This window comes from Musca domestica, unplaced genomic scaffold (genome assembly GCF_030504385.1).
Source record: "Musca domestica strain aabys unplaced genomic scaffold, Musca_domestica.polishedcontigs.V.1.1 1, whole genome shotgun sequence".
Classification (NCBI taxonomy): Eukaryota; Metazoa; Arthropoda; class Insecta; order Diptera; family Muscidae; genus Musca; species Musca domestica.
The window spans coordinates 38,834,606-38,862,526 of NW_026712114.1; the positions used below are offsets into that span (position 1 = coordinate 38,834,606).

At 36.5% G+C, this 27,921-nt stretch overlaps 3 protein-coding genes across 4 annotated transcripts in view; 1 reads left to right on the forward strand and 2 right to left on the reverse strand.

The window, feature by feature from the left end:
• The window catches only part of LOC101890326 (patj homolog), a 201,746-nt gene extending 196,396 nt beyond the window's left edge, over positions 1-5,350 (reverse strand). The window contains exons 1-2 of one of the 2 annotated variants that reach the window (XM_059122574.1): positions 1,928-5,350; positions 1,079-1,876 (exon numbers count right to left, since the gene is read on the reverse strand). In XM_059122574.1, coding sequence (XP_058978557.1) covers positions 1,098-1,876; positions 1,928-3,734 — 2,586 coding nt within the window. In that variant the 5' untranslated portion in view covers positions 3,735-5,350 and the 3' untranslated portion in view covers positions 1,079-1,097. Of the gene's footprint in view, positions 1-1,078 lie in introns of both variants that reach the window. The other variant, XM_059122567.1, reaches the window with a different exon arrangement.
• Positions 5,351-21,344: 15,994 nt separating this feature from the next.
• On the forward strand, positions 21,345-25,935 carry LOC101890668 (protein hemingway). Its single transcript, XM_005185824.4, has 4 exons — positions 21,345-21,947; positions 22,012-23,180; positions 25,476-25,626; positions 25,691-25,935. The coding sequence occupies exons 1-4, from the start codon at positions 21,774-21,776 to the stop codon at positions 25,829-25,831; spliced, it is 1,635 nt and encodes a 544-aa protein (XP_005185881.2). The 5' UTR covers positions 21,345-21,773; the 3' UTR covers positions 25,832-25,935.
• LOC131802392 (3'-5' exonuclease-like) lies at positions 25,898-27,768 on the reverse strand. Its single transcript, XM_059122589.1, has 6 exons — positions 27,609-27,768; positions 27,346-27,551; positions 27,059-27,286; positions 26,846-26,987; positions 26,351-26,452; positions 25,898-26,291 (listed from the first exon to the last, which is right to left on the reverse strand). Exons 1-6 carry the CDS (start codon positions 27,666-27,668, stop codon positions 26,133-26,135), a joined length of 897 nt encoding a protein of 298 aa, XP_058978572.1. The 5' UTR covers positions 27,669-27,768; the 3' UTR covers positions 25,898-26,132.
• Positions 27,769-27,921: the final 153 nt, after the last annotated feature.

Genomic DNA, 27,921 nt, shown 5'->3' on the forward strand with positions numbered 1-27,921 from the left:
ATACCCTGACCACCTTGTGGTGTAGGGTATAAAAAACGTAAAAATTAGGGCGCTTGACTTTGTTGTATTTTTTTTTATCGCACACTGTATAACGTAGATGGTCTTTAAAATATTCTTGTATCTCTAGATCTGACAAAATATATTTAAAGGGGCACGATTGTGTCTCAAATGGTCCTTAAACAATTTTCTTAAAATTCCCTGATAATAGCATTCTTTATAAATCCACGAATACAACTTTGACAGTCCTAGAAATAATATTCCTAATGCTTACGTTCTTATCTTTTAAAAGTCCTTATATAGGCCTTGTAAAATTATCTTAAATATGAAGGTGTAAAGCGGCGATCTCTTTAAAAAAAAATATAGATGTAATCATATTCCTTGAAATAACTGTTTTAAAAATGTAAATAGTCCATGTATTTATCTCGTATAGTCGTTGAAAAATATTCCAAAAACTCGCAATTATAATATGAATTATTTGAAAAATATTTTTAAGGTTTTTCAGAATTGCAATTGTGAAATATTCTCTCAGAGCATTAATGCTTGCAAAAAGTCATCAAATAGGCTCCACCACAACATGCCAACCAATTTCCAAATCATGTGAAATTCACCATATAATAAAATATATATTTCGTCACTCCCACATATATGTACATACATGCACACACACACACACACATGTGGGAGTGTTTCGAATGTTTTAAAAGTCCATTTGTTACAACATCGACGTCGTCTGTGCAAAGCACAGCTACAGCTCAGCTAGGTAATAAAAGGCAATCTCTTCTCTTCTGTTGCTTGCTTTTTGAACTTTCATGTGTCCTTTGAAATTTATTTCGTATTTATATGTATGAGTATGCCATGGAAACTTTGAGTGCTGTACACACATGTATCCATAGAAAAACTTCAAGCAGGCTCATGGAATGATTAAATGAAGCCAACATCAGTTTATGATGACTTTTTCGATTCAAACTATAAATCAAAGTTAAGCAACAACCAACACACAAACAAAAATAAATCTTAAAACATGTATACATGAAATTTTCATAGATAAAATATTTTAAAAATGTTCTTTTGTACTCACAGTATATCTCCAGTGAAAGCTATGTGCTCGGTGAATCTCCTTCTCCAATGGGTGAGGCTATATTGCTATCGGATGTTGACAACGGCCGGCATATACCCAATTTCGTAAGGCCCAATGGCATGCCCTTGAGTATGGCTACCGCTTCGTCCAAGTCCAAACCCTGCAGATTGTGCTCGCCCACGCTGACCAAACGATCACCGGGAAATATGTCGTTTGTGGCCTCAGCGGAGCCACCTCTGATAAGACCTCGTATGACTATAACACTGCCATCTGGATCTAAGGGATCTTGATAGTCCAATATGGAGAAGCCGAAACCCTGTTCGGTTTTCTCAATTTCAACTATGGTCACATCTGAGCTCCATAGCGCTAGGCCCGATACATTTTCTAATGATTTTGAACGTTGCTGATCCGTTAGCGTGGCAGTGCTAGAGGTATACAAAGAACTCTCCGACTGAGCTTTGCTCATGAGATTCTGCAGGCTCTGATGGCCACCGGGCAGAAGGCTGCGCGTCTCGAAGGCCTCCGGATTTTGTGATGTATTTATGATAGAGGGTGCGGTTGGACCGCGGGCACACACCAGTTTGACATGTGAAGGCAGTTCTTTGAGTATTTTTACCACTTCGGTATGTTTGAGACCCTGCAAACGATATTCGTTAACCTGCAACAATTCATCGCCTGGCTTCAGGATGCCCTGACGGCCGACGGGTCCATCTTCCAGTATCGAGCGTATATAGTGATGGGGACGTTTCTCGATGCCGCACTCAACGTCGACGGTGCCCTCAAGGCTAATTCCTAGACCTGAAAGTTTATTTATTTCGGCAACTATAATTTCACAGTCGGGAAACTCACTTTTCCATGAAACTTTCAGCGAATCCGCACTGGGACTGGAATGTTCTAGGGGGACAGGGGACTGGGACGGGGCATGTTGTGGCACGGTTATGGGCGATGATAGTTTACGTATGGGTAGATCACTAGGTGGCGTTTGTTTTGTCTTTTGTTTGTTGTCTTTGCTGCTCGGGGTGGGAGTGGGGGTAGCAACGATTTCAGCAACATTTTCTATTGTCGGTGTTCGGGAACCCAATGAACCGTTGAGTTGTTTAGTTTTCGTTTGGTTCGCGTGATCCGGAGATGTTATGACACAGGCCTTGCCATTGGCCAGAGGTTGTTTGTTGTTGTCTGGCGTTGTGGGTGTTCTTGAGGAACGACTCAAATTATCTGCTGCCGCCATGGTGCCGGCAAAGCTATGCTCACTCTTGTCCAGCATGTGGGACAATTGTGAATCCACTGTTTCTCTGGAGGGTAATTCACCGTAATCCAATGCACTTGTGCCTCCAACCACTCCAACCTCCGTGGCAATGGAATCAACATCCGATTTAGGTGGCAGCCATGACAAGGTGGCTATTGAGGGCGATGGTGGTAGCGAGTATTGGGATTGGGTGTCCATGGAGGCTTTCAGTTCGGTCAGTGCCACCTGCAAATGTTCGTATTTTCGCCCTCTCAAGAAACGTTCCAACGTGAGATGGACTTCAATGTCCGTGTTGCGCAGCATTTCCACTGCCTGATGATTTGTACAACCCGCCAAAGTTTTTCCATCGACGGCAACTATGCGATCATTGATTTGTATTTGCCCGCTCATTTCGGCAGCGCTGCCCTCAATGATGCTCTTCACAAAAATACCCGACAAATCCTCCTCTTCGCAGACATAGCCGGCCACGGTGATGCCAAGGCCATAGACGTTTTTGCAAAGCTTAACATGATAGGTTTCGGTTTCCGGTGAGTCCATGTAGTTCGAGGACGTTATTGAACAACATTCATCGGGATCGTTAGATGAGGTGCCAGTTGTAGTTATACCAGCTATCACAGTCTCTATGTGGTCCATATGTAGTGGTGGTGGTGTTGATTTCGTTTTCAATGACGATTGAGAATGTATTGTGGGTGGAGGAGGTATGGGTCCCACATCTGGGGGCGAGAGAGAGCTTAGCGTCTTGCCAGCCGCTCCCGACATTGGGGGTGGTGAAACAATGGAAAATGGTATGATATCTAAATCTTTGGGACACATGCGGGCCGCTGAGCTATTTGTCAACTCCTTGGGTATGGGTGGTAGGGGGAGGTCAGCCAATTCGGTGTCCGGTGTGGCAGGGTAATAGGCACTTGCCCCCAGTGTTTCGGTGGCGGTTACACCCTCCAGCATCATAGCTGCACCTCCAACTGCCCCGCCACCGGCCACCAGTGAGGCCGCTGCCAGGGCCGCTTCCGAACTTGTTGGCAAACCGGGATTATGAAATAAATGTCGAGACAATTCTTCTGGGTCGGAAAGGAGCTTAGTTGGAATAATTGGGGCATGACTAGCTAAATGTTGGAAATCGGTGGCTGTTGACTCCACCGGTCTTGCGACAATCAAACGAACCTGAGCTCCAGTCTGACGAAGAACTGTCGCCACTTGTTCCGAGCTGAAACCACGTAAATTCACATCACCGATTTGCAGGACATGATCCCCGCATTGCAGGCGGCCATCACGCTCAGCCACGCCGCCGGGCGTCAGGGCTTTGATAACTACGCCAGTGCTGCGGCCACCCACCAGAATAAACCCCAAACCGTTGCCATCATTGTAGAGATCAATCACTTCGACCTGGGACCATTCGGTGCTCAAAACCATATTGGCATAGAAGGGTTCCGGCGAGCCGTTATGAGCTTCGTCGTCGATATCCTCCTCAGCGTTTTCTGCGTTGTTGGCCTCCGAAAGATGATGGATTTGATGTTGTTGTAGAAATTGAGGTCGTACTGACAAATGTGTTTTATTACAGTTGTGCGGTTGCTGTTGCTGTTGGCCGTGACAATGTTTAGTGTGGGCAGGACATGTTGTAACATGACGTGTACAAATCAAAGTATTTGGGGTAGGCGTTGCTAACGATGATGTCGACGACGTTGATGATGAGGACGATGCTGTTGCTGTTGCCGTTGATGAGATTTTCTTGGAATCGCGGCATACAAACTCCTCCGCTTGATGTTGATGGTAATGGTCGTGGCAATGATGATAGTGTTGATGTTTCTGTTGTTGCTGCTGCGGCTGCGGCAGATGATGAAAATGATGCAGCTGTTGCTGTTGCTGCGGCTGCTGCTGCGTATGTGTATGATGATGATGGGTATGATGATGAGTTGCCTGTTCCTGATGTTCCCTTTGCTGGTGGCGGTCTTGTTGTTGTGGGCTCTGTATTTTCTGTTGATAAATTTTACGTCATATATCACCACATTCCCGACTTACTGGACAATCCTTGACATCCTTTGGATGTGTTGTTGCTCGTATTATTTGATTTCCGCTTATTTTGATTTGGGGGCGTTTAACAAACTGATTACTGTCACTAATGTCACCGTGGCTGGCAACACTTTTCAAATTGTGCCCCTTATGATTGCTATTGTTGTTGTTGTTATTGGTTATGTCAAATTTGTTTAAATTTTTCGTCCTGTCGTCTTCGAAATCCTCAACTTCTACTACGTCTGCTGCTGCTGTTGCCGTTGTCTTTGGCCAATATTCAACAGACATAATAATTGTTTTCGTTTCAGGGCATAAATGTGTCGTTGCTGGTCGTCTGCTGCTGTTGGTGGTTTGCCCGCTGCACACTTTTGGAGTTGATGTTTCCTAACGCTTTTAATTTGTTACGCCCTTTTTAACAAATGTTTAGCAACGGCCTGTTTCAACTTGGAAGGGGGCCAAAATGTTCTTCATTTCATTTTGCTGTCTGTTCTTCATATTAAAGACAGCCAAGGCAATACGGACGACTATGGTTGGGATGTTGGGTATTTAGAAGGGATAAAAGGAGGTGGGGGACTCGTAACCGACAGGTGTTGCTTGCTACCGTGGCTGTTAGCTGCTTTTTTAACCTTTATTCGTAATAAACAAACACTACCAGCACGTTGTTTTGCCTTTTTCGCAATTCCTATCACATACATCAACTGCTTGTGATCCCGCTGCCTTGTTTTTTCGTTTGTTGAAATCTTTCAATGTCTGCTCACTGCGGCGATAAGGTCTTGCCCCATATTTTTCTGCATTCCGTTGTGAGAAAAAAATGTATTTAACAAATTTTCAAGTGAGCACGTCGCCTTATGTCATTTGCCGTGTTATATTCCGGGAGGGGAAACGAAGGGTTTGCAGGGGATTTAACATGTTTATTACATTTCCAAAAAAAAACATATTTCCAGTCAAGCATATTTACGCATCTAAATGAGGGGAGAAAAAGAACAAGAAGAAGAAGAAAAAATGTTTTTTTTTAGAAATCACGTTTGTTGGTGGCAAGATTAAAGAAAACCGAGAAATATGAAGGCCGTTTTGTTGGTGGTGTTTTTTTATCTATCATTTAAGTTGTTGTTTGCTTTTATTTTAATTGACCACGTCGGTTAACCATGAAAATTGTTTAGTATTAATGAAAGTTAACAGTTGTTTTCAATTAAAAGTTGTTTGAGATAATTTCAATATTAAAATGCATAAAAAACAAACGTAAAGTTATAGTTTTTTAGGGCAACGTACTGTAATTAAAAAATAAGTTTAAGGAACTACATTTACAGAACTTAGGATAATTTGAAATTTACATGAAATGTAAAATATGTCTTTTCTATTTATTCAGCTCCAATTTGGAGTGCACTTTAAGGTCCAGATAGAAAACCAAATTCTAATTCCATGTAAACGTACCGATGGTATAAAACTGTAAAGGAAAGATATCGAAGCCAATGCACCGATCCAATAAGAGACAAATGTTTGAAAATAAAGAGATTAGGTGTGCCTGGTTACTTTTCCTGCAGGAATTGTTCAGCAACATCTTTCTGAGAGAGTAAGGTAGTTTTATTCTCTTTTGCAAGGAAATTGCGAAAAGTAAACAGACGGTATTCCTGCAGAAACTTGCAACTAATCAGCTGATTTGTCAAAACAAACCAATTTGTCCCCCATTAAAAGAATTAAACGAAAGGAACCACCACCAATTTCACAAGTTTTATAAATAAAAAGGAAATTGACAATAAAATAAAAATATGAGCAATAAAAGGAAGATAGATATGATGTGTTCCGCGGAATCTTTTAAACCTGTTGCTAATGGCATTTGTCTAAAAATGCTGGAAATAGTCTTTTATTTTCTTATTACATATTAATATTTACTTTTTTTACATTTTGTAAAGTTGTCCTCCAAAAACAATTAGTCTTGCTAATTCCAAAACAATATTTTCAAATTAAAATCACAGAAAGAAATAAATAAACAATATAAAACATCTGATTGAATGTCGATGAATGAGAAGAAGAAGAGTTGCAAGAGATTGCAAGAAGAAATTTGTCCACCAAGAATATGCAAACTGAAAGAACTGTCAAAATTTCTCTCTCCAACCGGTCTCTTTTGCAGAACTTTCGGGTAAACAGACGACTTCCAGTAATAATTTATAACAATTGTTACAAATTTTAGGGTAACCAGACACACCTATTACGTGTGTTCAGAGAGAAATTTTGACAGTTCTTTCAGTGAGAGTTTGCAAATTCTTGCTGGACAAATTCCTTCTTGCAATCTCTTGCAACTCTTCTTCTTCTCATCGACATTTAATCAGATGTTTTCTTTTGTTTATTTATTTCTTTTTTGGCATTCAATTCCAAAATATTGTTTTGGAATAAGCTAGACTTATTGTTTTTGGAGATTATCTTAACAAAATGTTAAAAACATAAATATTAACATGTAATAAGGAAATAAAAGAGCATTTCCAACATTTTTAGACAAACGCCATTAGCAGCAGGTTTAAAGGATTCCGGGAAACACATCAAATCTATGTTTCTTTTATTGCCAATTTTCTTTTCATTTATAAAACTTGTACAATTGGTGGTGCTTCCTTTATTTTAATTCTTTTAATTGAGGGCAAATTGGTTTGTTTTGACAAATCAGCTGATTAGTTGCAAGCTTATGCAGGAATACCGTCTGCTTACTTTTCGCCTTTTCCTTGCAAAAGAGAATAAAACTACCTTACTCTCTCAGGAAGAAATTGCTGGACTATTCTTGCTGGAAAAGTGACCAGACACACCTATTGTTTGTTGTTTTTACCCTTAAATTAATCTGATTTTCTCTATTTTAAATTAATGGAAATATAGTAAACAACATTTTTATTTGTATATTATTTCGTACGTTGTTAAAATTAAAAACTAACTTTTTAAAATTTGCCCTAAATAATAGCATAAACGGATGCTACTAATCTTTCATCGTACTTTTTATACTCTACACCACATAGCGGTAAGAGTGTTATGTACATTTGTTTGAAACACGGAGAAGGAAGTGAGATAGACCCATAGTTACTTTTGAGGATCATCATAGGATCACTTTCTGAGTCGATTTATGCATATCAGTCCGTCTATAAAATATATGTAAATGCAGGTCGCATTTATTATCCGATTGATGATAATTCATTTGAGTTACATCCGATTTGGGGTTTTAAGTCCCTCACATGTGTAATATGCACTCCACAACAATAATCTCTGATACCAGATATCAGATACAGCTTAGAAATAAGTGCCTAACATTTTGTAAAAATCGGTTTAGATTTGCATATAGCTCTCATATCCGATTTCAGGTTTATTGTGGCTAATATAAGCCCAAATGGACTGAATTCTGGCACTTCCGACGGAATTCAGAACAGAAACAAGTACTTCAAATATTGGTGAAAATCACGGTTCAGATATACCTACAACTCCCATATATATGTTTCATCCGATTTGGTGATAAAGTCCCTCACATGTAATATGCACTCCAAAAAAATGATATTTGATACCGGACATCAGATACAGCTCAAAAAAACCTCTGCTAAATTTTATTGAGATCGGTTCAGATTTTTATAGACCTTCGATAAACATCTTGATCCGATTATACGATTATTATCCACCATATATGCCGAAATTGGATAGATTTTTTCATATTTAAGCAATTTTTTTTATTTGGTGAAACTCCGTCCGCTATATATATTGCTCCAATAAATATTTTAATATAACTGTTACATATATATATATATATATATATATATATATATATATATATATATATATATATATATATATATATATATATATATATGTGTATATATATATTTAAAGCACAAAAATAATGAATCGATTAAATATAAATAAATAAGTCTTTCAAAAAACCTGATCCTATTTTTCTGTAATATAGCATATACATTAAAAAGTATACATTAACTGTTTATAACAGGCCCTTGTAAGATGGTTCTCTACCCCATGGTTTAATTTTAAATTACCAACATTTGAGGAATTTTAAAGGGGCTATATCAATTGAGGGGGGCTATATCACAATGTAGACAAACCTGATACATATTTTGTACAAATGATTCCTCATGTAAACCCTAGGACTGTTTCAAATTTAAAACTTTATCGTAACTTTTGCGGAGTATGGGGCAAAATATTTTCGGCCCTTTGTGTATGGTTAAGCTATATAAAATGGACTCCGGGAACTCCTCTTTTGGGATTTTTATTTACCAACCATACTTCTTGATATTTCATTGATTGAAGTCCCAATGAATTTTGCATTTTTAATTCTCATGGGATGGATTATTTCCATATCTAATCAAAATCGAACATTTGGGTATGGCAACCACATAACAGCATGTATAGAACATATGCAACTTTCTCGATTTTTTTCATTTTTTTTTTTTTTGTTTTTTTTTTTTTTTCAAAAGGTATTTTCAATTTCAAAAGGCATTCTGAAACAATTCTACACAAAATTCCATATCATAATAGAACAGACAATTTTTTCAGTCCCGCTATTTTTCTCAAAATTTTCTTTCATGACAACGTTTCCACTATAATTACAAATAACCAAAAAAAAATTTGAGTCAAATCAGCCCAGTCGTTCTCAATTGATGTGTTACTATACTTTTTCGATTTTTTACTTATAAATTTAAAGAAGTAGGCGGAGCCAGTTCCTCACCCCTAACAGATACCTAGGGTTGGAAGGAGAATCAAGATTACGTCGTATACTAACTGTGGAAGAGATATCTTCATGATTTTGGCAAATATAAGGCTTTTAGATAAATCGAAAAATCGGTGCAAAATTGGGCGTGGTCACTTTTTTTTGCATAAAAACCTTAACCTAAATGTTCGTCCTAACATTTAAAAAAATATATCCAAATGGTTCCAGCCGGTCTTAACTGATTGGTTTATATATAGATTAAAAAGTAGGCGTGGTCAGTTCCTCAGCCCCCAATTAAATACTTAGGATTGGAGGGAAAGTCAACAGTATCTCGTGTAATAATTTTCAAACCGATATCTTCATTATTTTGGCATATATAAGGATTTTAGATAAATCGAAATAGTGGGCGTAAAAGTAGGCGTGGTCAATATTTTTTTCTTTAAAAACCTAACTATATATGTATATATATACGAATCGAATGAAGTTATATATGGAACCTATATTGAAATCTGAACCAATCTAGCACCAAATCGGATGCGCATGGGAGCTATGAAAATATCTAAACCGATTTTCTCCAAATTTAACGTATTTGCTCCACTTGGAAAGGATTATATTAAAAAATTTATATCAGAGCAATATACAGGGTGATATGAAAAAAACTACAACCAACTTCAGACTGCTGTCATTTCTAAGCTAATCGTCCGACAGCTGTTAAAATTATTCTGGTGACAACTCATTATATTGTTTACAAGCGTACAAAAGCATTTTGGTGAGAATTTTCCAAAAAAAACGTTATTCGTGATGGAATTCAACCGTGATAGTGTGATTTCTTTATATTTAACTGGAACACTTCACGTGGCTATCGTTAGAGTACTCCAGCATTTAAATAAATAAATCTTTTGTGTCTCGTAACAACGCTCGTTACCGTGAGACTGGTAGCGTAGCCCGACGTCAAAGAAGTGGACGGAAGAAAACAGCAACATCAGCAGAAATGATTCGAAAAGTAAAAAACCGACTTGATCGAAAAACGCGTCGCAGTGGCAGAAAAATGGCTCGTGAGCTGAACAAATATTGAAAAATCAGCTCGGGGTAAAGCCATTAAAATTCCAAAATGTACAAGAACTTACACCGCTACTGAAAGAAAATAAACACAAAAGAGCAAAAGAGTTGCTTCGCTTAGCCAAAAGTGGGGAACTGCGAATTTGGTTTTCTCCGATGAGAAAACATTCCTTGTTCAGCAGTTTGTAAACAAACAAAATGATCGTGTTTACTTGCCAAAGAGGTCAGCTGAAAATGTGCACCTTCGGTTGGCCACCAGAACTCAAGCGCCGGCCATGGTGATGGTGTGGGCCGCCATAACAGCCGATGGTCCATCTCCGCTCGAATTAATCGACCGTGGCATTAGAATTATCGCGAAAATATTGTGGAGGGTGTATGTATTGCTTTCATTGAATAAAATGTAAAAAAAATAAAAATTATGGCGTTTGACTTTGTTACAGTTTTTTTATCTCACCCTGTATATTGGATCTATATTGAAATCTATATCTATATCCAATTTCCGTAGGATTCGACACTGGGTCAAACACCTGTGTAAAATATTATCTAAATCGGATAATAAATGTGACCTGCTTTTTGTTCACAAACGTACATGACAGACAGATGGACGGACATGTATAAATCGACTCAGAATGTGATACTTTGCAAATCATCAAAGAGAACTATGGGTCTATCTCGCTTCCTTCTTCGTGTTACAAACAATTGCACAAAGACATAATACTCTGACCACAGTGTGGTATTACACCCTACAAAGGAGCAATTCGATTTTGCTCTTATCACCAGACCAAAATTGAGTTTTTAAAACATTATGAGGGCTTTTACAAAAAAATAAAATAGAACACGTTTATGAGGATTATGCCTTAATCTATACCAATTTCTAAAGTCAGAATAGAAAATCTTATTCGAAGTCAGAAAAAAGACATTATGATTTTAAGTATATTTTAACGAAATGGAACGATTTTCCAATTTATGGCTCGAGATACCTCTGAAGTTTCGGTCGGTATTCCGACAGGTATATGCCTTCAGAATTTGATCATTTATTTATGCATAGCCGTTTTGGAGGACGTACCATTTATATTGGACCTACATATGCCACCTAATCTAATTTTAGCACAAATATTACAAGATTAGAAGAAAATTGGTTATTGATTTCCCAATTTAAGGGAGTTATTACAACTCAAAAGGGGGTGAATACAACTCAAATTAAATGTTAAATCGATTGCCACCTTATAATGCATGAGAAAATAGCTTTTTTAGATACTACTGTAGCTGACATATGACATGTTTTCTATCAAATCAAATCAGAAAACGTTTTGCCTTATCATATTATCCTTCCACTTATAATCCTTCAATACTCCCTTCACTGTTTCTTAAGCCGGAATAAAAATTCCTTGAGATGAAATTGTTGTACAGTGTAAATAATTTACCCTACATTGTATAGTATAGAAAACAAAATGCTTAATCATCTTTGATGAGTTTTTTTCTTTTTCTATACATTAACTAAAACTTTTTGTTCGAATGTCTATGTTCCCCAGAAACAGCATAATTTTCAAAATATTGAAGCCGTCTCACATCAATTAACAACCTCACACAACATCGCTTTCATTTATAAAATTCACACACCAATTTTTTTTCGCTTTTGCTAAGATTCGATGAATCTTCTTTAATTTTCACTTATCACGGGGGTATTAATTTCAACGTCGCATGCTTCACCCCCCTTCGCCATCGAAGAGGTTATAAAAAATGTTTCAACATTAATTAGTTTTGTGGTAGAATGATTTTAAGGTTGTTTATTTGTCACCGGTGCGGTTGTTGTTGTTGTTGTTACTGTCACCGTTACCAAACTCCCCTGCTGTGTTTACAAACAACCCAACAGCAAACAAAGGAGTGATGTGTGCAAATTTGGAGGCGTTGTCTTGGCGTCTGACTTTCCGGCGCAAAGATATACACACATACATACACATATCAGAGTGGCAAATTGTCAATGACGACGACAAGCAACTGTTGTTAATGCTGGCGATGATATTAAGGATAATGATGGTGATGTTGCCGGTTTTATGCTGTTACTGCTGCTACCGCTGCTGCTGCTAATGTTACGGCCATGACTGTTACCATTACTGATAATGGAGTTAATAAGTATCTTGACATTTTGTTTTAATGGCATAAGTCAATGTGAATTTGCAGCAGAGTTTGGTTGTATTATTTGGTTTTCTTTTTTTTAACTTTTGTTTGAAGAAAAATGGAAATTAACAAAGTTTGGTTTTTGTTGTTTTTTTATGGCATCAAAGATATACTGTCAAGAACATTTACATTGAAGTCAATCTAATCAAAGGCGTAAGGTTCCCCCACATGTAGACAGATATATAACAGAATTGTATGTGTGTATTTGTTTATGTACATTTGTACTCATCGCTTCTTTCTTTTTTATACCATCCTTCTCTTTCCATATAATGGAGGATGTGTTTAGATTGTTACTCCGGTTGTAACTTAAAGGAAAAAAGCCTTTTACGACTGCATGAAGTACATTTATCCGAGCTCAGATTTGCTAATTGTTACTAGCCAGAGAAACTTGCTAGCGAGCGAGAATGCTTAGTTTCGTATAAAAGTCGCTTTGAATGCGACAACTAACTTTCCATTAATTTGTTTAATGTGGAAGTAGTCGCAAGATACTCCTGTTTGAAAAATTACAGTCGAAATCGGAATGCTCGAAGTTATTAGCTTTAAGAATAAAATCAAATGGAGCAAAATAATTTTGTTCACTGTTTTGTTTTGATGCACAAAAACAACAACACTGTCATATGTTTTGTTGATACAGATTAACGTCAATGGTTTGTGGTGTTTTTACACACTTACAAAAACTACATGAGTAACGGGCAAGAGTAGAGTATGCTAGATTTCGAGCGAATTTTATACCTTCTCGAAAATAAGAAAAGCTTGCTATCTCTTGTCGAGTTTTTCTATTCTCAGGAGTTATCCGGCTCGAACTCAGGCGAGTTTCCTTCTGCGGCCGTTTCGTCGTAGACAACTAAAATCTCGCTGATAATCATGTTGTGTGATTTTGAAAGTAAGATATACCGTTCGACGTTTTGTTATAGCCCCCATATGTAGCCTCATTAGCCGATTTTTGTATTTAGAGAATTTCCTTATTCTAACAGAATTGGATATAATTTAGTATTTTGGGTTTGGAATTGAACAATAAGATCAGTAAATAAGCACCGTCCGATTGCAAATAATTTAATTCAAACCGGAAATCGGTTCATCCTGATTAAGGTATTTGATTTGGTTTCGACCATATTGTATTTGGCAATAATTTAGTATTTGGGGCTTAAATTCAACACGTGAACTCTTTGAATAATCAAAACGGTACCGCCCGATTAAAATTATTTTAAAGGGTTTTGACCACTTTCTGGCAGATTCACCTATTATTTGGCATTAATTTTATTTGAGTGCACCAACTTCACACACAAAAGATCAATCAATCATCACCCATGTCTTAGTATACAGAGTGAAATGAAAAAACTGCAACCAACTTCAGACTGCTATCATTTCTAAGCCACTCGTCAGACAGCTGTTAAAAATATTCCAGTGACAGCTCATTATATTGTTTACAAGCGTACAAAAGCAATTTGGTGAGAATTTTCCAGAAAAAAAGTTATTCATGATGGAATTCAAGCGTGATAGTGTGATTCTTTTATATTTGACTGGAAAACCACAAGTTGCTATCGTTAGAGCACTCCAGCATTTAAATGTGAATAAATATTTTATGTCTCGTACCATCGCTCGTTATTGTGATAGCCCGACGTCAAAGAAGTGGACGGAAGAAAACAGCAACATCAGCAGAAATGGTTCGAAACGTAAAGAAGCGACTTGATCGAAACCCGCGTCGCAGTGGCCGAAAAATAGCTCGTAAGCCGAATATATCGCAACATTCCATTCGGCAAATATTGAAAAATGAGCTCGGGGTACACCGCAATTGAAAAAAAGATTCAAAAGAGCTAAAGAGTTACTTCGCTTGGCCGAAAGTGGTGAACTGCCGAATTTGGTTTTCTCCGATGAAAAAACATTCGTTGTCCAGCATTTGTAAACAAATAAAATGATAGTTTTTACTTGCTAAAGAGGTCAGCCACCAGAACTCAAGCGTTGGTGTGGGCCGTGGTGATGGTGTGGGCCGCCATAAAAGCCAATGGTCACTCTCCGTTCGTATTAATCGACCGTTGCATCAGAATATATGCCAAATGTCATCACGAAAATATTTTGGAGGGTGTATTAAAGCCTTGGACAGGAATCTGCACCATCGCACTCAGCACAAGCCACCCAAGAATGGTTACAAAATGAGGTTCCTCGCTTCATTTCCAGCGCACCATCCACCACCAAAATCTCCGGATACCAATCCGTTAGACTTTTGTGTCTGAAGTATTTTGGAAAGCAAGGTTGGCACTAATAGCAAGTGCTTCGCCGGGAATGGGTCAAAATACCGCAGAGAAACATTCGGGCAGCGTGTGACTGTTTCATTGGTCGTTTGAAGGCCGTGCCAAAGGTGACCAAATTGAACAAATCTAAACTTATTCCAAAATTTGATGCTATTTCCGAAATTTTTTGCTTTCATTCAATAAAATTAAAAAAAATGAAAAAGTTATGGCTTTGTTGCAGTGTTTTTACCTCACCCTGTAGACCTAATTTATTGGTTTTCATGGTTGTTTGAAGAAATCGGTTTAACGATATCATACGATTTGATTTGAAGTTTGAAGGGTTTAATCCCATTTTCTAAGGGAATTAGCTATAATTTGGTATTTAAGATTGTAATTTAATACGTCAATACTTAAAATATTAAATCTGCCCACATTTTGATGCCTGTCAATTTGAGGGAATTTGTAGGTTTCGGCCAGATGTTCAAAGTTGTTATACTTTAGTACGTCAGCTATTTAAAAAAAAAAAACAATACCATCCGAACTCCACAGTAAAAGATTGAAATCGGTCCACATTTTGAAATAGCCCAAGTTTATCGGTTCATCCCGGTTTATGGTCTATTAATGGTTTTTGACCTGTTTTCAAATAGAAATGGGTATGAACTAGTATTTAGGATTCTTATAGGGTGTGTCAACTTTGTGGAAAAATATCGAAATCGAAACGTATTGATACCGTATTACTTTCTCAGTGAATATTACATTAATATCGGAGAACAATGCGTGTGAAACATGTTACGACTTTTTTTCCTGAGTTAAGATGCTCAGCAATCGAAAATCGTATTTCGATGTAATTTCCCATGTTTTTATTCCCCACGTTGAAGGGTATCAAAAGTTCGACGCATTCGAACTTAATGGCATTTTTACTTGTTTTGCTTTATGTAGGTCGAACTCTATTGTTAATGATATGGTTTTATTGTTGCTTTTGTATTGCTGATTTTATTCCTTTGCCGTTTTTGTCCATTCTCCTCCCTGCACTGCATGGTTATGGATAAGAGCTTCTATCGCATTTTTATGTTTGGCCTAGAACTTGCACCAGCTGATCCAACAAAAGTTGTTGGTTGGCATCGATACCATACTGGCAGGCATTAATATTGATTATTGCATGGCAAAAACTTCCATGCTTCGTTGGCTTTAATCATTTGATTTTATCCGTTATTTTTTTTTTTCTTCCTTGGCAACAGTTAAATATTAAGCATATTTTCCACTAGAAATGTACTTATTCTGGATTTTTTGTTTCATTTCCGTTTCTTGAGTTAAATTTCCGCCACAACACAGTCAAAAAGTAATTTCTTGGAACGAACGAATAGGACAGACGACGAACGTTGTACGTACGAACAAGTCGGCATAAGTGTGTCCTTAATAGGCTACAACGAACAACGTTAGGCTGTGTATAATTCGCGTTGGCTTTAATCAATCATTTAAGTCACGCACACTTTATTGCATAGAGACACACACACATACACATCTACATAGTTATATACAGGACAAGGAAGAAGTTCACACAAACACAGTCACGCACATACACGACCACGATGAACATGCGACGACGTCGACGAGGACAACAACGATGTGTAGAACGCACTTACACACATTTACACAGACTGAGTTGTGAATGACATTAATGTACAAGGAGAACAGTAGAACCGTTATATGAGCATTCGTTTACCTTTGACCCCATATCACCAAGGCACAGAAAACACTCTCTGGCTTATGGGCGACCGAAACGAATGAACGAGCATGCGACCAAACAAACGACCGACCGACCGACACACCAACCGCCCGACCAACCAAGCAACCGTATAACCGAAAGTAAATTCCTTTTAAAAGGGTGTGTGCATGCACGTATGTATGTATGCATGTATATGTCTGGCTATATGTGTGTATGCGTATAGTGATTTTTAGTTGAGCTACTAACGACTTGTTTTATTTATACTCCTCTTTACTTCTTGGCACAACCGACGTGGCCACTTTAATTAGCCCTTTTTCCAGCACTGACAGATTTCATTTACAACAACAACAACATCAGCAGTAGTAGCAGCAGGAACAACAACACCAACAAACATGGCTTACATTTAGCAAATATTGATTTAACAAAATTGGCCAACTTTTTTCTCGATTCCCTTCCGTAATAGAATGGACAAAAAAAGTTTCACTCACTTTTGCTTAATTTAGAGTAAACCCATTTACGAAAATTTCTTTTTCAACACTCTATCATCTTTGATTTCTTTACACAAGGCCCTTTTTTATTTAATTAAAATTTTAATTCAGATCTCTTTTGAATTTAAGCACTTTTTCTCTCAAAACTTCCTTTCTTTCTATTTTTTGCCTGAATTTTAAGGCTTTCTAGCCAGGCAACTTTTCAATTTACTTTAATTTCCTTTCACATTTTTGTTTGCACTTTCTTTATAAGGCAGCGGCTTTGCCTTATGTTTTTACACTCGCGTTTTTTATATCAACTCTTTAAAACGACGCCGCGGTCCTTCTAAACGACGAAATTCATTTGTCGGCCCATTTTTGTTTCGTTTTCGACATCAATTACGCGCGCTTTAATTTACTCTTTCACTCTCGTGGCAAGCGGTTTAAGGGAAATTACACAGAAATTCAATTTTGTGTTTTAGCTGTTATTTTTTCTTTCCTTTTTCAAAAATAATATTCATATTTTTTTCTTCTTCTAATATTCTCCTCTTAAAACTCAGGCTTGCCTAACGCAACAAAGTAACACCCGCACGTTACGAAGTCTCTTTACCGTTTAACAACAAATTTCGACATTTTTTCGCATCGTTGTTTCAACTTGCATGCATAGTCGTTCGCTCTCTTACTCTCAGATGAGACATTTTAGAAGTGTAACGGTATTTTACTCACAACACAACATAACATCACACAAACATTTACACACACTGTAATTATGTTGTTGAAAGTTGTTGCTTTTCATCGCAACTTGCATTCGTACTCATTCTCTTCTCATAATTTTTTATTAGACTCTGTTGCTTTTCAGTTCCATCACTTCATAGGGCGCCGAAGCGTTTTCTGTCAAAAAAATCCCAAAACAACAACACTTCAATTTGTTTTCTTTCATTTTATTTACATGTGAAGTTGGTTGCAGTTGATTGTCGAAAGCTTTCGGGCCTATAGTAAAAGTTTGGCAAAAGCTTTTGATGATAGTAAAAGTTATGGTCACATGTTTCTTGTTTAAAAATCCCATTAGGAACATAATTCGTTATACATTAAGGGCTGATCACGGTGGAAAATATTGTCTAAGGTTATTGTAAAAGATGGTGAAGCAGCTTTCTCATTGAAATATAAAAAATTATTTGTTTATTTAACCCATTAAAATTTTAAGATTCAATGGTGCATCCATGGTACAATGAAGAGAAGGTAGGTCAACTTTGAAAAAATTGCAAGTATAGAGGTCTACCTGTTTGGCTTGTAATGTCAGAATCACTATCAAAACAATAAAAAAGCAAACAACTTGTTGCATTGATTTTGAATAAATAATTAAAACCGCGAAAACTGAATGAATGCTCAAAATTTCAAGGCAAGGCTGTAAACAACTTGTTGATTTAGGTTTGTTTGGTTCAGTGGTTCACTTACATTTGAACTATGGTTCGATTTTTGAAATGGTGTTTCAGGCGGCTCATACCGTGGACGTATATAGACAATAATCTGCCACAAGAGGAAGAACCCCCTACGAACTCTAGGTAGCTAATTGTAAAGAATTCCTTTAGAAAATGTGAACCGACGTGGCTCATTTACGAACTTACCCTGCCTACGGACAAAATACACATGTGAGCAAAATGTTAGCCTTTAACAGGCATACGGACATAACAAAATCGAGAATTTTACGCCGATCCAGATTATAAGACTTTGTAGGGTATAACACAAGTATTTCGAGGAGTTACAAACGGAAAGACAAAGTTAATATACCATAGTATGGTAGATGGTATAATAATAAAGCGTTGCTTACATAAAATCTGCAACTTACTGCAACTAAGGCAAACGTCATAATTTATGTATTTTTTTAATTTTATTGAATGATAGCAAAAAATGTCGGAAATAGCACCAAATTTTAGAATAAGTTTAGATTTGTTCGAATTGGTCACCTTTTGCACGAATTATGTTCTTCAAACGGCCAATGAAACCGTCACACGCTGCCTGAATGTTGCTCTGCGGTATTTTGGCCCATTCCCGGCGAAGCGCTTGCTTGAGGTGATCGACACTTTGCTTTCCAAAATACTCCAGACACAATAGTTCAACGGATTGGTATCCGGAGATTTTGGTGGCCATTGTGCGCTTGAAATGAAGCGAGGAACCTCATTTTGTAACCATTCTTGGGTGGCGCGTGCTGAGTCCTGTTTGAATGTCCATGGTCTGCGGACAAAATGTTTGCATGCCCAAGGCTTTAATAACCCTTCAGAATATATTCGCGATAATATTCGGCATTTATTCTGATGCCACGGTCGATGAATACGAGCGGAGAGCGACCATCGGCTGTTATGGCAACCCACACCATCACCATGGCCGGCGCTTGAGTTCTGGTTGCCAACCGAAGGTGCACATTTTCAGCTGACCTCTTTGGCAAGTACACACGATGCTTTTGTTTGCTTACAATCTGTTTGCTTACAAACTGCTGGACAACGAATGTTTTCTCATCGGAGAAAACCAAATTCGGCAGTTCACTACTTTTGGCTAAGCGAAGAAACTCTTTAGCTCTTTTGAGTCTATTTTCTTTCTGTTGCGGTATAAGTTCTTGCACTTTTTGGAACTTCAATGGCTTTACCCCGAGCTCATTTCTCAATATTTGCCGAATGGAATATTGCGATATATTCAGCGCACGAGCCATTTTTGGCTACTTGTCGAACCATTTCTGCTGATGTTGCTGTTTTCTTCCGTCCACTTTCTTAACGTCGGGCTACGCTACCTGTATCATGGTAACGATCGATAGTACGAGACACAAAAGATTTATTTACATTTGGGAAAAAAAATCTTGTCCGACAATCTTGGACTATATTTTGTTGAAAATTTCCAAAATTCCATTCAAGTTTTTTGGATTTTCCCCAATATAACAATTTTGTAATAAAAATGTTAAATAAACAAAACCAATTGTTGCATGTTCGAAAAGTCTATTTGACATAATAAGACTCTAGTAAATAATTGCATTCCTAGTTTCCTTGAAGTTGAGCAACCTTTTCTATTGAGCCATGGTGCCACCTACAGTGTTTTACCAGGGCGGTATTAAGGTCGGTTCCACACCTTACACCGTTGCCCTAGGGGATGAAGAATTAATATTTAACATCGACATACTTAAAAAAAACGATCACAAACATACCCAGGTTCTTTCTTTGAACAGCATTTTGTATACCCTCCACCATACATAGTATTGAGGGTATGTTAAGTTCGTCATTCCATTTGTAACTCATCGAAATAATCATTTTAGACCCAACAAAGTATATATATTCTTGATCAGCGTAAAATTCTAAGACGATAGCCATGTCCGTTCGTATGTCCGTCTGTTGTAATCACGCTATAGTCTAAACGAATTAATATAGGAAGCTAAAATTTTGCACAGATCCCTCTTTTGTTTGCAGGCAGGTCAAGTTCAAAGATGGGCTATATCGGTCCACGATATCGTATAGCCCCCATATAACGGTAACCCCCCCCCCCCCCAATATTCAGTATTATTATGATTTTAGCCACATTTTCTAATGGAATGGTCTGAAAATCCACACAAGAAGTTGCTTACGGGTACTTTATCCCTTGGAAGAGAATTATCTATATAGGTCTACGATATCATATAGCCCCCATATAACGGTACCCCCCATATTCGGTATTTTGATGATTTTAGCCACATTTTTCAACGGAATTGTCTGATAATCCACACAAGGAGTTCCTTGTAGGTACTTTATGCCTTGGAAGATAATTACCTATATAGGTCTGCGATATCGTATAGCCCCCATATAACGGTACCCCCAATATTCGGCATATTGATGATTTCAGCCACATTTTTCAATGGAATTGACTGAAATTCCACACGAGGAGTTCATTTTGAGTACTTTATCCCTTGGAAGAGAATTATCTATATAGGTCTACGATATCGTTAGCCCCCTACATAACGGTACCCCCGATATTCGGTATTTTGATGGTTTTAGTTACATTTTTCAACGGAATTGTCTGAAATTATACACAAGGAGTTATTTGTGAGTACTTTATCTCCTGAAATAGAATTGTCTATATAGGTCCCCAATATCGTATATCCCCTCATATATCGGCACCTTCCGATATTAGGTATTTTAAAGATTTTAACAGAATTTTTAATGGATCTACCTATCTAACCAAAATGAACATTATCTCTTTAAGATGTATCATGAAATGGCTGTATATTTCTCCAGAAGTCAGTTGATGTAATAAAATAAGTAAAAAAGCAGCCAAGTTTGGCCGGGCCGAACTTTTAATACCTTCTACCAATTGGAAGGAACTTGAATGAAAAATGAAAACATTTGTAAGGGGAAAACATTTGTACCCCTAAAATGAAAACATTTATATGGGGACTATACGAAGACGTAGACATGCATACGAAAATTTTTATTTTTTTTGTTTCCTAAAAGATTTAAGCTGATTGGAAAAATATGACTGCCTGCTACCTTGATGCTACCAGAGTTAAATAAACAAATAAATTATTAAAACAATAACCAATGCTCATACTTACCAATACAGCTGTAAAGCACAATCTGAACTGTGGACAGTGTTGAATAGAATAAAACTATTAGTTGCCAAGGCAACACAGATGGCACATGTTGCCAGGACAGAGGCTAGTCGCTTTGCTTTTTATTACAAAAGGACACGTTGCCAGGATAAAGTCATAAATAAAAAAATCACCAAAAATTAAATGAACGGTGTTTTTCTTTGGCCAGTAATCAAATAAACTCAACGAAGCGACCAACTCATAGAGGAAAACACACAAACAATTACCACAAAGGAAATACCATTTTCCGGAGAGGATATATCAAAGTTATTAAATTATCGACAATGGCAACATGTGTCATTTTGTTGCCATGGTTGCAATAAATTAGCCATTGATATATTCGAAGAATTTGAAGACAATATTTTTCCATTGTGAAGTTTTGGAAAACTTGTCATATTTTTTTCCTATCGTTTTTTATTTTCTAACAAACCAACACTGACTTTCGATTAATCAGGACATTTGAGAATTTCTAAGTGCTTTCTAATTAAGGACACGTGATGAGCGCCGAATCATTTATTTCAGATGAGGAACGCTATGCCGACGATACATTTGAACAAGAATCTGACACTGAAGTGCCGGAGGCAACTGAAATTGAAAGTGAAATATCCGAAGTTAGTGATGCAGAAGACAACGATGGCCAAGGACATGATTCGGCCAGTAACTCAAAAATGGTAAATTAATTTGATGCAATTTTGATTTCAATATTTATGTTCATATTTTCGTTTATTTGTTTAGGTCCCCTTTAGATATAGTGCCCCCCTACAAACAGATGCCGTGCCATTTGACAGTTCATCGGACGAGGAGGATGATGTTATTGTGGGCCAAACATTGGTGGAGATTAATACACCATCTATGCATTTCCAAGAAGAGGAAAATTTGACAATGACACGTATACGTCGTGAAATACGTCCACTAAAATATCAAAAAACACAACCTTTGAAGAGTATTGATGAGGACAGTGATGGTTCTGTTAGCGAAGAAGAATCCCTTGTTGACAGCGAAGAGGAAAGGGAATTCCAAAAGATCCGTGAAATGGAAGAACATTATTTGCTACAGAACTCAGCCAAGACACCGAAACAAATCAACAGTAGTGAAGGTAGCAGTAATCGTTTGGAAAGTGTGCAATCAGATTCCAAAACTTCAGCAAGTGAGAGTTCCCAGGAAGACAAGGATGATGACTCAAACTCTCTGCACAAGGAAGAAAGTTTAGGAACTGAAAAACAAACACCCAAGGAATCTGAAATAGATCCCATACCAGAATTGATCGACAAAATTATGGAACAATTTACACCCATACCCCAAATACCACAACAAATTCAAACAGATTTTGTAGAAATCGTTGGAAATTCTTTGACCAGTTTACAAAACCAAAGTAGAGATGTCGAAGAAATTGATACCATCGTTACTGATGACTTGCCACAACCATATCATAGGCCAGATGATTCCATTCGTATGACATTCAGCTTTGAACCCAATCACATTTTAAGTCCTGAAAATATTGCAAAGGTATTTTTCGATGCTATGAATGCTACAAATATTACCTATGCTTCGGAACAGCAGAAATCACATTCGAAGAGCGACGAATCACAGAATCTTGAGGAACGCAAAGAAGCGAATGCTGAAAATTATTCTCAAAGTAGAGGTAACTCTGTGGAAGAGAGAAATAATAAACAAAATGATGAAATAAGTAATGAACATGGTGACAAGGAAGTCGAATTGGAATATCACGAAAAATCCTCATCTCCGGAAGGTGTTGATAATGACAACTATTACGAAGATGAAAGCTACTACGATACCCAATTTGAATATCAAATAACCAGCAAAACACCCAGCTGCTTCAATTCCGAAGATTATGTTTTTCATGCTAATTTCATAAGACCATCTCCAACAACGGATCGTTTCAGGTAATACCGAATGCTTTCTATTCTATGGGAGGATATGATAGAGCTGTAGTTTGTATTCAGAAATAGTAATGAAAAAATAAGAATTCGGATATCAGCAGATATTCTTTAAGAAAACATCAGTCGGATTAGCCGACAGATGTATACCCTCAACAAATGTTGGATATGATAGATTGTATTATGACAGATAAAAGTATTGAAAATTGTGACCCTTTGTGGGTGAGATACCAGAAGAGGTTCGTAGATATATATCATCTTCATAACAGATCTCGTGTTATATATTAAGAGAGTCGGATACTTATTTCGCTCTCTTTGAGCTTTTTTTGAACCCTGTGTGGGGGAGATGGCAGAAGAAATGGACTTATCTCTACCATCTTTATAACAGTTCTTGTGTTGATGAAAATATTGATATGTACCCAGTCTGAATGAAATCAGATGTTCATTTCGAGTTTTATAAGCTTCATGGATATTTAAAGCTTTGACAAGGAAGGTACCAGAAGGAGTTTACCGATATATTCCATTTTCACAGGGGATTTTGTGTTAGAAATAATGGGATGCGTGAAATACGAAGAGAAGTGGATGCTATTTTCGGATTTTATAATCGTTTTGGCTATTCAAAACTTTGACCCTTTGTGAGGGAGATACCCCAGAGGTACCATCTTTATAACAGATCTTATGGTGATAGAAATATTGACATGTGCCAAGTCTGAATGGAATCGTGTTTTATGTGCTTCATGGATATTCAAAATTTTAACACTTTGCGGGAGAGGTACCACAGGGAGTGGACCGATAATTTCCATCTTCACACCAGACCTTGGATTAATAAAACATCGCGAAGTGTGTAATTTGATGACAATTGGACTTTTACGTCACATTTTATAAGAGTTATAATTATTAAAAATTTTGACCTTTTATGGAGGAGGTACTCCATTTTCGCACCTGACTTAGCATTGATGTAAATATAGGAATTTGCAAAGTTGGAACATCCTTTCTCTTTCTATGCAGTATAATATATTTTTTTTAATTTTTAACCTTTTGCTTGGATATACCGGAAGGATTGGGCCGATATTGCCCATTTCCGAACTCGATATATGTTTGATAATAATATTACGATGTACGATAGTTTGGACCAAATCGGATACTCCCTTCGAAAGTTATCGTGCGCACCAGCCAGCAGACAGACGGACGTACGTCGCTAGATTGACACCAAATGCCCTGAAAAGAATTTGATCCAAGAGACCTAAGGTTTAAAACGGTTATTTCGATGAGGCATGTTTTGGCCGTATCAAGTGATATATACCTTCTGTTGCCATATGGCTGAGGGTATATTTATTGGCTTATTTGTTGTATATATCTTAATCTTCACAATCTACCTCTTTCATTCATGTTTTCAAATATTGAGACAATTTGATCAATATTTAAATTATGGGACATTAATGTACTCAGTATTTGTAGTTAAAAATTTTAAAAAAAATTATAATTGGTTTTTTGCCAGAAGGCTCTTGAAAAAATCTCTGAATATTGGGATTCTCGTATCGATGACCTTTTCTACAATGTTCTGAATAATAATTAGTCAAAAGGCCTTTGAACAATTTTCTTTTAAAAAATTGTCTTAAATATTAGATATGGTTTGTTAGTACACTCTTAAAAGAAATGTTTGAAAAAAACGATCTTTAATATAAAAAATGAAAAAATCCATGATTTGTATTAGGTAGACCTGTATCAGTAGTATCTTGAAAATACTTCAAAGTTTTGGTCTGGGGTTACATGAAACTAATTGCTTGAAAAAATATTATTTTTTATAGAAAATTACAATATTTGTTCGGAAGATCTGTATAAATATTCTGAAAACCCTAATATTTTTTATCCAGAAAAATCTGCTACTTAAAAATCGACGATTTCTGTAAGGAAGAATTCGCATTCTTCGCTGCGTTTTACATGCGGTTAGAGTTAAGAACAAAGCCTGTAAGTTTCAATGGTCATTAAATCAAATTGTGTGAAAAATAGTCAAAATTCCAATCAACCCAATTTTAATTAAATTCACTTCCCGTTGAAACCACAACAACCAATCCTAAATAGTTTCTTTACTTTTGTCAGATATTTCTTGATTTTTGCAGATATTTTCTACATTACTATGCTTATTTGGTAACATAGCGAACTTCAAAGGGTACTAATATTTCTAATTTTTAAATTCTGGAATGAAAAGAGGTTAATTCGCTATTATTTTTATTTAAATTTTTAAAATTTTGTAACCATTTTTAACTACCAACTTTTCTAAACTGAATTAATCTATTTCAGAGTAAAATCACATCCTCGAAAAAGTATGAGTTTCTCCAATGAACGCATGCGCGAAATCGAACGTCACAATCAAATTTTATTGCGTAAAATTCTTACTCAAAAACCCACTTACGTGGCAAAGAGTGCACAACACAAATCTCAATCTTCTAAGGTATTTTTCTAAAAACGAAATACTTAATGTATAATGAATGTATAACATGTTGAATATTTTTCAGACAAATTCCCAAACAAATGTTCGTCTGACAACATCAGCTGTAAATCGTAAAAAACAACAAAGGCAAATCGATTTGGATAATCAGGTATTAAAACGTAAACTAGAGGCTATAGCCCTGCGGCGAAGACCACTAATAACATAATTTAACTAATTTCCCCAATTGCGGTATATAATTCCTCAACAATATATTTTCTAGTTTTTCAATATATATATTCAAAAATAATAAATATTTTATTTTTGTCAAAACTTGATGATTTCTTATTTAGATTTTTCTCAAATATAAACAATTAGATACCATAATAGATGCTTCTCAAAACTTGATAGTTTTTGGATATTAACATTTTTTTATCAAAATTAAAAACAATTGAATACGATAAATAATATATTGCGCTTAACTTAATTAACAGTAAAAATCAGTCAGCATTTGATATAACTTTGGGGAATTAAATTGCAACCTCTTCAGCTTTTTCATTAAGGAAACTTTCACCCAATGCCTTGACAGCTTTAAATGCAGCTTCGCCATTTTTCTCAATAAATTTCGCTTCGTTTTCCTCTTTAAGTTTTGCTCGCCTTTCAAGCTCTCGATAAATTAATTGACCAATCTGTAAAGATAAAAAATAAATTCTTAGAAATAATTAAAAAAATCGTTGTATCAACTTACATAAACGTCTATGGCAGCGTACATCAATTGATCCTCATCCAATGGAATAACATGCCATTTGCTCATTCGTACTTTTTTGTTTTTATCTATAGCCTTTCCAACCTGCAAACAATGAAAACAACTCTAGTTTAGTAAAAACTCTTTGATTTTTTAGAGGTAAGCATTTTTCATTGCTTCCAATGTAAACTTTAAAATGGTACCCAGACTGCAAAGACTATAAAATATTCTAAACAAATTCAATAAAATATGTCCAAAAAAATACTTCTAGTTTTTCGTTCACATTTCTCTGAACTTTTTACAGGAAGTCATTACAATATGTTTTGTCCTAATAAAAAAAATGTGAATCGAAATACATGATAGTTAAGATATGGACTCAAATTCAATATTTAAGCATTTGCTCATTCATTATTGCAGAGCAAAATCAAGGGTCGTTAATCATCATTTTCATATAAAATTAAGGTTGTCTTGACTTATAAAAAGTACGACACAACTTACCACATAACTTGCTAAGCGATCTAAACTCCAGCGTCCGCCAGTTTCACATACTTCATTGCACCAAACCCCCAGATCCAAGCCATTCACAATTAAATCATCTGAATTAATTTCTGGGAAGTCCCTACCCAACTTACGGAAATCACTAGAAAGAATCACATTAAAAGCATATACATAAGTTATTATTTGTAATCAAATATGAAATGTAAAACTTACTTTTTAACATTAACACCATGCAAACGTACCCGCTTGTGTTTAAGCAAGGCAACAAGAGCTGCAGGCAACTTCTTGAGATTCGTCAGTTGAAATATATAACAACACTTTTCTTCGGCGCAGATTTGTATAACCGCGGATTTGCCTGGACCAGTTTTAAATGAAAACGGCCATTCCATGTCAAATGCGATGGGTACCAGGCCATCTCCAGGTTGTTTTTCAACAAATTGTCTATAATTGAAATACATTTCATTATTATGGGAAACTTATTTCAGAAAAACTGTACTTACATTAAACCATCAGAGGCTTCGGCAATTTCGTTACCATCTGTGAAATATTTAATAGCTCCTTTGTACTTAACAAATGGTAATTGTTTCTTTTCTTCTTTTTCCGGCGATGCCGTGGCTCCCTCTTCAGCCATGGAACGTGTATTTCGTGTGCTCCTTGTACTACGTCTCTTTGCAGGGTTTTCCTCATTTTCCTTATCTTGTGTGGTCTACGGAGAGTAAAATGAAAACACCAACGTCTACTACTGAGAAAATTTTTGCATTACCATTTTGTCCTCATCTTTTGAATTCATCGCTACCTTTAAATTACGCTTGCGTGGTGGCATTTCTGTGCAGATTTATTTTCTTTGTATAATTTTAGCAACAATCAACAACCTCAAATGTCCGGTTACAACGAAGGAATGTGACGAAAAACTTTGTTTACATTCCATGTTTATAATTAAAGCGCGCCAAAATGCTTATACAGTCTGCGTTGCCAACTACGCATTTGTCGGCATAATATCGGCCGTGTTTACATTATTTCAACTAATTTAAAGAAACGAACAGGCCACAATTAATTTTCATGTATAAGTTTATCTG